Source organism: Pyrus communis, chromosome 10 (assembly GCF_963583255.1).
Source record: "Pyrus communis chromosome 10, drPyrComm1.1, whole genome shotgun sequence".
NCBI classification, from domain to species: domain Eukaryota; kingdom Viridiplantae; phylum Streptophyta; class Magnoliopsida; order Rosales; family Rosaceae; genus Pyrus; species Pyrus communis.
Window position 1 is genome coordinate 440800 of NC_084812.1, and position 13956 is coordinate 454755.

General features: G+C 39.4%; 2 protein-coding genes and 1 non-coding gene across 3 annotated transcripts; 2 read left to right on the forward strand and 1 right to left on the reverse strand.

The window, feature by feature from the left end:
- Positions 1 to 186: 186 nt before the first annotated feature.
- Positions 187 to 2562, reverse strand: LOC137748161 (heat shock 70 kDa protein). The gene has a single exon (XM_068488259.1). The coding sequence runs from the start codon at positions 2239 to 2241 to the stop codon at positions 280 to 282; it is 1962 nt and encodes a 653-aa protein (XP_068344360.1). The 5' UTR covers positions 2242 to 2562; the 3' UTR covers positions 187 to 279.
- A 1704-nt stretch (positions 2563 to 4266) lies between these two features.
- LOC137747294 (eukaryotic translation initiation factor-like) lies at positions 4267 to 9125 on the forward strand. Its single transcript, XM_068487382.1, has 9 exons — positions 4267 to 4777; positions 5329 to 5400; positions 5524 to 5622; positions 5861 to 6073; positions 6331 to 6428; positions 6600 to 6687; positions 6809 to 7159; positions 7249 to 7491; positions 7587 to 9125. Exons 1-9 carry the CDS (start codon positions 4577 to 4579, stop codon positions 8661 to 8663), a joined length of 2442 nt encoding a protein of 813 aa, XP_068343483.1. The 5' UTR covers positions 4267 to 4576; the 3' UTR covers positions 8664 to 9125.
- On the forward strand, positions 5123 to 5224 carry LOC137749116 (small nucleolar RNA snoR103). The gene has a single exon (XR_011070185.1). It is a non-coding gene; the product is annotated as a small nucleolar RNA snoR103 (small nucleolar RNA).
- Positions 9126 to 13956: the final 4831 nt, after the last annotated feature.

Genomic DNA, 13956 nt, shown 5'->3' on the forward strand with positions numbered 1-13956 from the left:
AATTAAAAAAATATATATATATAAAAAAAATAAAATAAGGTATGTAAATACCACATTTCAAAAAATAAAAAAATTAAAAAAAAATTATTGCAGCACACGGTCTAACAAAAGTAAATTGCTGACTTCTTATTGAATTTACAAAAACATACTACTACACGGAGGTTTTAGTCTAAAACAACTAAAACTAAAAACATGTTTACAAGATGGACTCCGAAAAACAGAACATTAAACACACAAACAAAAACAGAGCACCTCAACCCTACTCCATCCTCAAACAACTCAATCAACCTCCTCAATCTTGGGACCGGGTCCATTGGCGGAGCCAGTGGAAGCGCCACCAGGCATGTCATCACCCATCGGCATGCCACCTCCAGCGCCTCCGGCACCCTGGTACATCTTTGCAATAATAGGATTGCACAGCCCCTCCAGCTCCTTCAACTTGTCCTCCAACTCATCAACTTCCGCCAACTGGTTCCCCTCCAGCCAATTTATCGCATCGTCCACCGCCTTCTCGATCTTCTGCTTGTCCGCCGGGTCCAATTTCCCAGCAAATTTATCATCCCTCACGGTGTTCCTCATGTTGTACGCATAATTCTCCAACGCATTCTTTGCTTCCACTTTCTTCTTCACCTCCTCGTCCTCCGCCCTGTACTTCTCCGCATCCTGTACCATCTTGTCTATCTCCTCCTTGCTCAGCCGCCCCTTGTCATTCGTAATCGTGATCTTATTCTTCACCCCGGCCGTCTTATCCTCGGCCGACACGTTCAAGATCCCGTTCGCATCAATGTCGAAACACACATTGATCTGAGGCACGCCTCTGGGAGCAGGAGGGATTCCGGTGAGCTCGAATTTCCCCAACAAATTATTATCCTTTGTCCTCGCCCGCTCTCCTTCATAAACCTGAATCAAAACTCCCGGCTGATTATCCGAATAAGTCGAGAAGATCTGCTCTTTCTTCGTCGGAATAGTCGTGTTCCTCGGAATCAGCACCGTCATAACACCACCGGCAGTCTCCAGCCCGAGACTGAGCGGTGTGACATCGAGCAGCAGCAAGTCCTGCACTTTCGCATCCCCTTCGCCGGTTAAAATCGCAGCTTGTACCGCCGCACCGTAAGCGACAGCCTCATCGGGGTTTATACTCTTACAAAGCTCCTTCCCGTTAAAAAAATCCTGCAAAAGCTGCTGGACTTTCGGGATCCTCGTCGACCCGCCGACGAGAACAACTTCATGAACCAGCGACTTATCGATCTTCGCGTCCCTCAAACATTTCTCTACCGGCTCCATACACTTCCTGAACAAATCCATGTTCAGTTCCTCGAACCTCGCCCGGGTAATCGTCGCGTAGAAGTCGATCCCTTCGTACAGAGAATCAATTTCGATAGTCGTCTGGGAGGTGGAAGACAGAGTCCTCTTCGCCCGCTCGCACGCCGTCCTCAGCCGCCGCAACGCCCTGGCGTTTCCGCTAATATCCTTCTTATGCTTCCGCCGGAACTCCGACACGAAGTGATTCACCATCCTATTGTCGAAGTCCTCTCCACCCAGATGGGTGTCTCCAGCGGTGGCCTTCACCTCGAAAATCCCCTCCTCGATCGTCAGAAGCGAGACATCGAAAGTCCCTCCGCCAAGGTCGAAAATCAGGACGTTCTGCTCCCCCTTTCTCGACGCCTTCTTATCAAGCCCGTAGGCGATGGCGGCGGCTGTCGGCTCGTTGATGATCCGCATGACGTTGAGCCCGGAAATCACACCAGCGTCCTTGGTGGCCTGCCGCTGAGAGTCGTTGAAGTAGGCAGGGACAGTCACGACAGCGTTCTTCACCGTCTGACCCAGATACGCCTCCGCGATCTCCCTCATCTTCGTCAGCACCATCGACGAAATCTCCTCCGCCGAGAACTTCTTCTCCTCTCCCTTATAGTTCACGACGATCAAGGGCTTGTCTCCAGGGCCCGGAATAACCTTAAAAGGCCAGAGCTTCATGTCGCTCTGCACCGACGGGTCCGAGAACTTCCTCCCGATGAGCCGTTTCGCGTCAAATACGGTGTTATGCGGGTTCATCGCCACTTGGTTCTTCGCAGCGTCACCGATAAGCCGCTCGGTGTCGGTGAACGCCACATAGGACGGGGTTGTCCGGTTGCCCTGATCATTGGCGATGATCTCGACACGGTCGTTCTGCCAAACCCCAACGCAGCTGTAAGTTGTGCCGAGGTCGATGCCGATGGCTTTTCCTTCCGTCTTGGCCGCCATTGAAACTGCTTAAACAAAGACCGCCTATAAAACAGAGCTCCAAATTTACAGACAAAATTTGGACAAAAGTATAAGATTTCTGAGAAGTTGAACAAAAGTAAAAGATTTCTGAGAATTTGAACGCTTTTTAAGATTTTTTCTGATCAAATCTGAGATTGGATTATGAAAAGAGGCAGAGGTTTGTCAATTTATAGTGAACTGAAAGATTATTCGAGAGAAATGGAGAAGAATGTAAGGGGAAGGCGGTGGAAAGCTTACAGGTGGTTCGGGAGTGTTCTGGAATTTTAGGAGGGAAGGTTTGGCTCGGGAAGGTGGGCTTGAATTGTGTAGAATCTCATTTTAATTGTGACGGAAACATAAATGATATATTACGTGTTTTTATGTAAATAATAAGAAATTTTATTTTAAAATTATTAATTTTTTAATATAAATATCTTATAATTTGAATAATAATATAACATATGCCGATCGTACTAAAAAAATCTCTCCCTGGGTGCCATCGTTTTTGTTGAGTCAAATTGGCGGGTGAGTGGGTGGTATTTTGGGAATTTGAGGATGTTTTGGTCGAAACAGTGGGGCAAACTGGTGATGCGGTGGCAGGTTGGCTGCCGTGTCTGTGTACGTCGCGTTGGTGATTTTTTGTGCGTATTGCTTGGGCCAGATTTGTGTCGATTGTGTTTTGTTATTTTGTGCGGGTCCGACCTTGTGAGTATGGGCTAATGTTTATTATTAGCTCAAAATAATTTGAAAATAAATTGGTAAATGACTCGTTTAGAAAATACTTTTAAAAAGTGAAAATGTTTTTAGAAAATATTTTAAAACTAGTTCTTAGTAGAAATTTAAGTTAATTCTCGAAAAGTACTTAAAGTGATTTTTACAAGAACCACCAGTTATATGTTTTTTTACATAAAACACTTTAAATGCTTTTGAAATCCCAAATTTTTTTTTTATCTAAAAGTGATTCCAATAATTTAAAATCACTTTCCAAATGACCTGAAAATTAGGAGAAAACCTATTGTTAGATAGAAGGTGTATTGGGGGGTGAATTTATTTACTCAATTTCTTGGATTTTCTGATTTATTTTTAAAAAATTCTCAAACTTCTATGCTTAAGCATAAATATAAAATCAATACTCCAATTAGAAAGATGCAATTGATGATGAATTAGGTTAGAAAATAATAAGAGTTTAATTATATTTTTTGTTCTTAAATTTTATTTTATAAATCAATCGTAGTAAATGTTATAGGGCTCGTTTTTCAGTGGTTTTAAAATTATTGAAACATTTTTTATGAAAGTGTTTTTAAAATCAATCCCTAATGCAAGTGACTCTTGAAAAAAAAAAAAAAAAAAACACTTCAAGTGTTTTTGAAATTCAAAAACAATTTAACCGAAAATGCTTTCAGTCAAATTTAAAACACTTCTAAACTACCATATGAAATGATGTGTAATTTGGTGAAAAAAAATATATTCAGTTGGGCACTTCGGCTAGCGCAATTTTTACACAAAATAAGAATCACTCGCGATTCACGAAGGATCTGGTCGGATATCCTTTAGTTTTAGGTATGTTAAATAAATTTGATTTGACTTTTATATAAAGAGAGTTTTATCTAAAATCTCACAGTATTGTTCACTTTAATGAAAAATCATATTTTTACACTAAAGAGTCAATCTTAGTACTATTTACTTTACCCTTATCATTAAAACTCAAAGTTTTCAAACTTTTTTTCATTAGTTTCCTTTATATAAATCATGATTAGTAATTTTGTGGTTATACAAAAAGAAGCAAAGCACCCCAAAAGCCGAAAAAGTACACGAGAAAGTATTCGACGCAAGCAGTTAGGCAAAAGGACACATCCGTCATTTCAAGAAATGTGTAGGCAACTCTACATCCTAGCGACGACACGACAAGTGGACAACAACGTAATCACGCTCGCCCGACATTACCAAACCAAAAAAAAACTCGAACAAAAAATCTGAGGTTGCAAAAAAGGAAAAAAAAAAGAAAAAAAAAAAAGGGAAATCCAACTCCGACGCCCACACTCTCTCACTTCACCAACGAAAGGAAGGGTTTTTAGCCTGTCCACCGCCCCCCGGGACACTTTTATCTCTCTCTCTCTCTCTCTGTTCTGAGTTTCTCTCTCTTACCCTCCGAAGAGAGAAAACCAAACCAGACCAGGAAATCCGAATCCGAATATTTGGATCCGTTTTTTCGTTCAGGGATTTAAATCCAATTCAACAGGATTCAGCGTCTGTTTTCGCTGAGTCTTTCGTTGTTGTTGTTGTTGTTGTTCTTTGATCGGAAGGCTGAGATTCTTCAGGAGATTAAGATCGAGGTATGCAGCAGGGTGATCAACCGGTGTTGAACTTGAGACCTGGTGGCGGTCGCGGTAGACTCCTTGGTCCTCGCTTCGACTCCTCATCCGCCGCTTCCGGCCCGTCGTCTTCATCGTCGTCTTCTTTGGCTTTCGGTTCCTTTTCTTCTGATGTCCCTCTACTCCGTCCCCATGGCGGCGCTCACCCCAATTTCTCTATCAAGGTTTACTTATCAAATCTCTCCACTTTGTCTGGATCTGGGTTTGCATCTAGATGTATGATTTGATTTGAATTTGTTGATTTAGTAATAACAAGCCTGTAAAGTTTGCGTCTTTGGATTGAATTGTGTCCAAACAAAGATGGGTTCTCTGAGATAATTGGTGTTTTAATGCGTTGTTTAGACTATATTGTATCGATTTTGAATGTAATTTGAGCAACCCTTTAATGATTTTAACTCCCCCTACCGACCCTTGAGACTCGTTTGAGTAGATGAAAATCTTTGTTTATATCGTAGCAGGTTTTGTTGCAAGTAATTTTAAGAAGCCAATGTCCTAATTCTTGGCGGGGCGCTTAGTTTGTGTGACTGCTGTAAATATGGACAAACAGCTATATGTAGGCTTTAGGTGGGCAGGCATTGAGTTGTAGGCTGCCCATAAAGGACCAAACATCTGATTCATCCAATGCTGCATAATTGGGAGTTGGCTACTTTGCATTTTGAAGCTTGTGTTTGCACTGTAATGCGGCCAGACTTTCTGAACTCTTTTTTCTTGACAGGCTGGAGACGCACGGTTTGAGGGTTGTGAGCGAGTGAAGTACACCAGAGACCAGATCTTACAGCTTAGAGAGGTATTCAATCTTGGAATACATTTCATGTTAAACAGAACAGTATTATTAGTTGTGAACAAAAATGATAAGACATTCTCATAAAAACTTTACTGATCTGCATAATATTATACCGCTTCTTTGTAGGCTGTTGAGGTCCCTGATGAAATTCTAAAAGTGAAACAAGAAGTTGACGCTGAATTATTTGGCGGTGAAGATCAGAGCTGGGGTCGTGCAGAAACCAATGTGAGTTTTCGTCCGTCTAATATTACATGTATTTTCAATGTTTAAGTGTTGAAGTTGATGGAGCTGTCTATTCGATATCATCATTTTCAAATATCTTTTGGTTGTATTCGACTCTATAATGCTCATATTCTTTTTATTGGTGTGATTAGTTATGTAACCTTGAAGTTATTGATCTCCATATTTATGATATTAAGTGTGCTTTATAAAAGACTTATGTTTTTTTTATTTACCTCTTCAGCTGCCAGCTCAATCTCCAACTCCAGCTCCAGCTCAAAATCGTTATTCTGAGCCGGACAGCCGGGATTGGCGTGGCCGTTCTGCACCAGTTCCTACCGCTGGAGAGGAACGGTCTTGGGATACTCTTCGGGAGAATAAAGAGTCTGGTAATCGGTTTGATTACAGACAGCAAGAAGCAAATCAGTCTCAATTTTCAAGGACACAGAACCAAGGGGTAATATATTTTAAGAACAGTGTAATTTGACCTATATAGTTTTTCCTCTCTGTAGTTTTGGTTTGTATTTGTCTCCCGATTATCTTTTGTATTGAGTTTTGCCTGAGGGAATAGGTTAGAGTTTATTCTCATGCAGTTATGTGCACCTTTGTTTGGTTCTGGTGTATTTTACTGTTCTTTTTAACTTCTGTGCTTGTACATGAGGACAATATCGACTCAGATTCTTTTCTGATATCATTGGTTTCTCGTCATTTCAGGGAGGGCCTGCTCCCACTTTAATAAAAGCTGAGGTGCCATGGTCAGTTAGAAGGGGTACTCTATCTGATAAGGATCGCGTGTTGAAGACTGTGAAGGGGTAATATATTCTATTACGTCTTGATTATTTGCTCACTATATCCCAACACGTATAATCATGGGATTACCTTTCTGTCCCAAGTTGTCATTGTTTGGTAGTCTTTTGGTCTACCATATAGTTTTCTGTGAGAACATTGTGCTTAATGGCTTTCGCTTTATGTTTTCTATGCAGGATTCTAAACAAGCTGACTCCGGAGAAGTTTGATCTCCTCAAAGGACAACTTATAGACTCTGGCATTACGTCGGCTGATATCTTAAAGGTTTTTTTTTTTTTAATTTGTTTTTTGTATTGATATACCCTTAATCCTTATTTATAATGTTCTTTTCGGTTTTGTTTTATTACTTCTGGCAACTGTACTCACATTTTTCCTTGCATTCCAGGGTGTTATTTCACTGATATTTGATAAGGCCGTGCTAGAACCTACATTTTGCCCCATGTATGCTCGTCTCTGTTTTGATCTTAGTGAAAAGCTTCCCCAGTTCCCCTCAGATGAACCAGATGGTAAAGAAATCACTTTCAAGCGGGTCCTCTTGAATAACTGCCAGGAGGCTTTTGATGGCGCTGACAAATTGAGGGAAGAAGTGAGACAGTTGACTGCCCCTGAACAAGAGATGGAGCGTAGGGATAAAGAAAGATCGGCAAAGATTCGTACGCTGGGAAACATTCGTTTAATTGGAGAGCTTCTGAAGCAGAAGATGGTACCTGAAAGGATTGTACATCACATTGTTAAGGTACGTCGTGGATTTCCTCCTTCACCCCTTTACTTGCTCAGCAATTACTCTTCAATATGTTGTTCATGGTTGTTTTTTACGTGAAACAGGAGCTCTTAGGATCTGATAACAAAGTTTGTCCTGCTGAGGAAAACGTGGAAGCAATATGTCATTTTTTTAGCACTATTGGAAAGCAGCTTGATGAGAAGCCAAAATCACGCAGTATAAACGACATGTACTTCAGCCGAATGAAGGAACTGACAACAAACCCTCAATTGGCTCCAAGGTTGAGGTTCATGGTTCGTGATGTAATTGATTTGCGTTCCAAGAACTGGGTTCCCAGGCGTGAAGAGGTAGGCTATTGTAATATGTGCTTGACTTGTATATTAAATTGCTAATATTTTTTTTTTAAAACTAATTGTCATTTTATTTTGAAATTTGATTACAGATAAAAGCCAAAACCATCACTGAAATACATACGGAGGCAGAAAAAAATCTTGGATTGCGTCCGGGTGCTACTGCAAGCATCCGAAGTGGTCGTAACAACGTTTCTGGTGCTCAAGGGAGTACCAGCCCTGTAGGATATCCCAACAACCGACCTGGTTCAGGGGGTATGATGCCCGGAATGCCAGGAACAAGGAAGATGCCTGGGATGCCTGGAATGGATAATGACAATTGGGAGGTTCAGAGGACACGGTCAATGCCAAGGGCTGATGGGTTTGGTGTGCAGCCGGGTGGTGGGCATAGCCAGGTGCTGTTGGTTGGAAAATCAACATCAGTGAACACAAGGCTGTTACCTCAGGGTAGTGGTGTCCTTGGCAGTGGCAGGCCTAGTGCCTTGTTGCAGGGTAGTGGTGCCCCTCCTGCTCGTCCATCCAACTATGCTTACGGTGCAGAGCCTGTAGCTCAAGTGCCAGTGCCTGCTAGACCTGTTGCTGCTCCTTACGTGGCACCAGTTGTTGGAAAGCCACAAGCTCCAGCTCCAACTGCGGCTCCAAAGTTGAAACTAGATGAACTTCGGAGAAAAACAATCTCCCTTTTTGAGGAATATTTCAATATCGGACTCTTAGATGAAGCATTACTGTGCGTGGAGGAGCTACAATCTCCAGCTTACCATGCCGAGGTTGTCAAGGAAGGTATCGCCCTTGCACTAGAGAAGAGTCGACCATGTGTTGAACCACTTGTGAAGCTTCTTGAGTATTTGTTTTCTAAGAAGGTGCTTACGACTAGTGACGTAAGGAGTGGATGTTTACTCTATGCATCTATTCTGAACGATGTTGGCATTGACCTGCCAAAAGCACCAAGTAACTTTGGTCAAATTATAGGGAAATTAGTCTTGGTTGGAGGTTTGGATTTCAAGGTGGTGAAGGAGGTCCTGAAGGTGGTGGACGACGACTACTTCCAGAAAGCTATATCGGATGCTGCACTGAAGATCGTTAGCTCTAGTCCGTCAGGACAAGGCCTGTTGGATTCACAAGCATCTGATGTTGACGCTTGCCGGAGCCTATTCTACAAAGCGGCCTAGGACATCTTTGCACGCACGAGCACGCTCGAGTTTCTGTAACCATGTGGTACTACGTTCGCCCTCTTTTTCGGGTGAGTGATTTGTATTACACACTACATGATGTGATAAGGTAGGGATGCCAAAGGACAAGACAGGTACTATTTATTTGAGTTGTATATTTTCCGAGGTCATAGTTAGTGTGGGTTTAAGGAGGAAGGAATTCATAACGCGAAGGACTTTGCTCTCGAGACGTGGGATGGCTAATCGCGTGCTAAATTTGCTCGAGAGTGGCCCCTCGAAGGATCCCGTTGTTTTTGTACTCGATGAGTTGTTTTTGTCATTTTATTTATCTTCTTGACTGATTAATTTTAGTTCAATGTCGAACCTGGCTAGCTCATAAAATGCCTTGTCTTTGTACTCCCACTGTGAAAGGAAATCGATATGGTTTTGAGCTTATTCCTTGAATTTGAGTGCAAATTTTCACGTGTTTCACTTCTCACAAAATCGAAGTTACATTTTTGTACTGCTCCTCTGCTCCGAGTCCCGGGGATTGCCGATTGGTTTTCTTCATCCTCTGCCCGGAGTCCTGGGGATGGCGGATTGGTGTTCTTCATCCCTTCCTCCCAGCCCCGGAGAGGAACAACGGATCTCAAACCAGTGGCAACCCATAAACGGATCTCAAGCCAGTGGCAACCTGTACTGAACCAGAACGCGATTATTCAAACCAAGACAACCACGATAAATGAATAATGGAGAAACTGGGGAATTCATGAAATAAAAATTTGAAAGCAAGAATAGCTGAATGACTCGTATGGAAGAGCTTTAAAATAACTAAAACGCTTTTGGAGAATGTTTTTCAGTTTCAAAAGCACGTGTATATTTCTTGCAAGAAAAAATTTAAAGGACTTCTGAAGATTTACTTGCATTTTTACCAAGGATGAGTTCTAAAATATTTTCACGAAAAGAGCATTCAACAATTTCAAAAGCACTTCCCCAAATTTATCCACCGTAGTAAGCATCTTACGTTTCAGAGTAGTCACTTTTTACATTCTTCATTGGTTTCCAATGAAGCGAGATTTTGATATGATTTCTTGAAATGTGGATGTGAGGATCCAGCTTACTTAGTTTTTGGTATCCGATTATTCATCAAAATGGTCGAAGGACGAAGGTTTCAACACCCGTACGTGTTGCAATTGCTACTCATTTCACAAGCTTTCGAAATGCTAACGTTTTTCCTCTGCGTGTACAATGCAGCAAATGCTGATATCTTGAACTGGGAAATAATCGAACGATGGTGTGTTATTTGCAGTGCTGTTTGTAGAGTGGGTGGCGTCGGTTCTTCAAGCCTTTACGTAAAGGATTATAAGTTTTGGAAAGCAGAAACGGGCTATATGTCTTGTACATGGATCGAGTCATAGGCGAATTGGCAATACTCGTCGGCCAACATATCTCCCTGCAGAGGCTCAAACGCAAACATCTTGATAGTCTATCCTAATGAATTAACTCATTTCTGCATATTATGTTTTAAGAACCCTTTTTCTTTGGGAAATTCGGTTTACAGATACACCAACCAAATTAGCTCTGCTCTCAAACTGCAATCAGTACCAGCCTTTTTTGACCGAAGTACGCTCAATATTGTGTCAATTATTTATCAAAATTGGGACGGTAATAGCGTATTTTTGTCAAAGAAGATTAAAAAAGATTGCATTTTGCGAGTAGGACTATTTTTAATTGGTGGGTTTGTAAAAGACTACTGAGCCCAATTACCCTTTCTTCTTTTGGAGCTTAGAAATTCAAGGAAGAGTATAAGAGCGAGGTGCTCATTCTTTCTTGCCACGACCTACTTGGCATGCTTAAATTACCGTGTGCTAAAATATCTTTTTTGATTTTGTCAAAGTTGAGAATAACGTCGCTGACACCATAATTGGTAGTATTTCTTTACATCTGTAAGTCGGCAATATCCGATTTAAAAATATTGCGAGTTTGATATATGATTATGGCTGACCTTTTGTACAGCCTTGTCCGAATTTCTTCTTCCGTTTAATATCGTTTTACGTCGGTAAGGCTGTCTTACTAGCCCGGCTCTCAAATAGGATAATAACCAATAAGGTTCGGATATAATCAAAGACAAATTGCCTTAAAGTACCATATGATGTAATTTTTATGTGAGTCCATGTAAGTCGAATTTGAGACTTCCTACTTCGTAGGGTGTGGTGAGCGGAAGTCTTTTTAGTTGATAGCCTTGATGGGTTGGAGAATTTTTAGTTGTGACAGGAACACAGATGGTACATTACGTGCTTTTATATAAGTGATAGGAAATTTTATTTTTTAAATTATTAACTTTTTAACACATATATCTCATTATTTATATAGTGATACGTGGTGTACCACTTCATATGACAGTTATACTGAAAAATCTCTTGATGGGTTGGTGGTGGTGTGAGAGTTTTGATTTTGATAATACGGTTGGGTATGGGGTGTGATATTCACACATTATTTTTTTACTTCTTTCTTATCTTTTTAGTTTTTAACTGTCGAATTGAATGAATTGAAAAATATCAACTGATAAAAATTAATAAAAATATGGATAGCAGATCTCTTGAGTATAAGTAACTAACAATATAAAACTAGCATTGGATAAGGGATGGAAATAGTCCGTGCTACGTGTAGTCCTTAACTATCACTGGTTTCTTTGTGGCCTATGTTCTTTTACTTGGTCTTGTCAATTTCAAAACCATCACCGCAAGACACCACCGTCCTATAATAATTAATACCCTGAAATTAGGATCATCTGTTATCCATTCTATTAAGGGAAGAAAAGATGGCTTGTCAGCTTTTTGTTCTTTTTTTTTTTTTTTTTTTAATTTTGTTTCATTTTTAAATCCATTATATTGACATGAGAAGGATCAAATAATAATTTTGTATCTTTTGATAAAATAATAGTCATATTCTTATTTTTTTAATTTTATTCTCATTTTTTATGTACAATATTTACATAAAAAGGGTAAAATAATAATTATGTAATATTAGAAAAAATATGTCTTTATTAAGAGATTTCATCATCATTATCTCATACTTTTTTAAAAAATTTAAAAACTAATCACACTTCTTAATCAAAAATAAAAAATAAAAAAAAATTATTCACACGCAAATGTGCGGTCATCTTCTACTATTCAATAAAAGAAGAAAGCTTCAACATTTCAAAATATTTCAAATTTGGTGTCCTTTAATTAATCATATATTAGTCGTGTTATCAGATGCTTTGTTGACTCGATGAAAAGTGTGGTCCACTAATTCGTCTTTGCTCTATGACTCACCAAAGGACCTGCAAATGAACGATGCAGTCGGTGAACTTAATTTCGTGCCCCATACAGCCATATATATAATGTTTATATTTATATATAAATATATATATGTAATGTAACTGTGTGTGTGGATCACATTAAGTTTTAGCAGGCCTGCAGAGATGATAAGTGAGATGAAATCTGCAGTCTCTCTCTCACAGCTCGTCGTCGTTCTCCTTCTGCTAATATCCTCTCAACCTCTTCCAAGCTCCGCCCATGCAACTGCCCACCTGAATAATCCTAGCAGGGTTCTTGGCGGCCAACAAATCCGGATGCAGCAGCAGGAACCAGAAGCAGCTTCAAATAATTACGATTTGACTAGTCGGAAGCTTGGGATTCACATGAAGATAATACGTAGGCCGACTCCCAAAGTTCCACGTGTCAAATCATCATCATCATCCCCAATTTCAACTCAGATGCCTTCTCTTGCTTTGGGTTTATCCCTTTGCCTCTTCTTCTTTCTACTGTTCTAGGTAATGGATATAGTTACATATATATATATATATATATTGTGTCTGTATTTGCCTACGTCTCATCAAACCAATAAATAGAATTTACTAATATTATTGTGTTGTCATTACCTAGCTATGTAAAACATGTATACACTCGTATTGAAAAGAAATTAATGAAGATTGTATGCGAGCAGCATCATAAAAGGCAAACAAATGAGGCGGTTTCGTTTGATGGCCGTACGTTAATTGGTGGCGGTGCTTCATCCATCAGGAAAATACGGTGCCGGGAATTTCTATTTCGTCTATGTCAGCTGCTGCTGCTGCATTCTCAATTTCTCTTCATGTCTGCCCCGCCATCCTACCGGCTGTGTTAATCTTCATTCTTTGTTCATTCTTTCCATTGTGATGTATATTATGCATATGCTCTTGATATCACACAACTTCATGTTCCTGATTTTGACTATCATGTACGACGTATGTACCAGGAAAAATCATTGTATGGTACCCAAGCATTTCTGTCGTTGATATATTTATATTGAGGGATAATTTGGTTTTCAGATATATTGGATCGGAATTAATGGATGAAAAATGTTCAAAAATTTTAAAATCTCAAGAGACATTATAAATATTGAATGAGAAAAGCAAAAGGCATGTATATTTATTGAGATTCAGAATAGACTAGTGCTTAATACCCGCGCGTTACCGCGGGTTTAAAGTTAAGATAAGATGTTAAAAATGAAAAATTTTCGGTTACAAAATAGGAACAACGATAACAACAATGAATTTGGAAAAACGTTAATTGGAAAAGGTTAAATTTAGATAATATAAAGATATAAATTATAATTATTCATTATATTGTAGCAGTTATATGTATTTCTGGACCAGGAGGATGACATTCAGTTACAAAAAATAGAAATATAATAACTGAATTTCTTCTAATAACCTCATATAATATATTGTGTTCCAGCTTTTGCATACATAAAATGAGGAGATGCTGTTGCATGGGGATGCAAAAAACATTGTTCAGTTTTGGGCCAAAAAAGATATGTAGAGGTTTTTAAACATGTTAAACATGATTTAATATAGATAAACAAAACATGGTAAACATTCTTGATCAGAGTAGTGAAATGTGTATTCAGCCCCCTTGTTGTCATTGATAAAACAACCTGAACAAAGAGGAATAGAACAGAACATATTTAGATAGTATTTAGTATCACATTTAAATGGTAATGGAGGAAAACATAAAACAACTTGAAAGCATACTAACCAAATCATTGTTTCCTGTGCTGCTGTGTGGCTTTGCCTGAGTAGGAGGTGATTTTTTTTTTTTAATAACTTGATCGGAACCTCATCACATTCTCTTGGATTTCTGAAATTTCTTCAGCTTCACTAAGTTGAATGATTATGCAACATTAATATAGTTTTTCACAAAAAGAATAAAAGATGGTTCCTAGTTATAATTCATAGTATTGAAAATGTTTGATATGTAAATTTTAAGAAAGTTGAAGTAAACACATG

Excerpts from the sequence above, each read along its gene's own strand:
- LOC137748161 (XM_068488259.1), bottom strand. The coding sequence starts at position 2,241 with ATGGCGGCCAAGACGGAAGGAAAAGCCATCGGCATCGACCTCGGCACA.
- LOC137747294 (XM_068487382.1), top strand. The coding sequence starts at position 4,577 with ATGCAGCAGGGTGATCAACCGGTGTTGAACTTGAGACCTGGTGGCGGT. Across the intron at positions 6,429-6,599 it reads GTGTTGAAGACTGTGAAGGG|GATTCTAAACAAGCTGACTC; the intron begins GTAATATATTCT and ends TTTTCTATGCAG. Across the intron at positions 7,492-7,586 it reads GGGTTCCCAGGCGTGAAGAG|ATAAAAGCCAAAACCATCAC; the intron begins GTAGGCTATTGT and ends ATTTGATTACAG.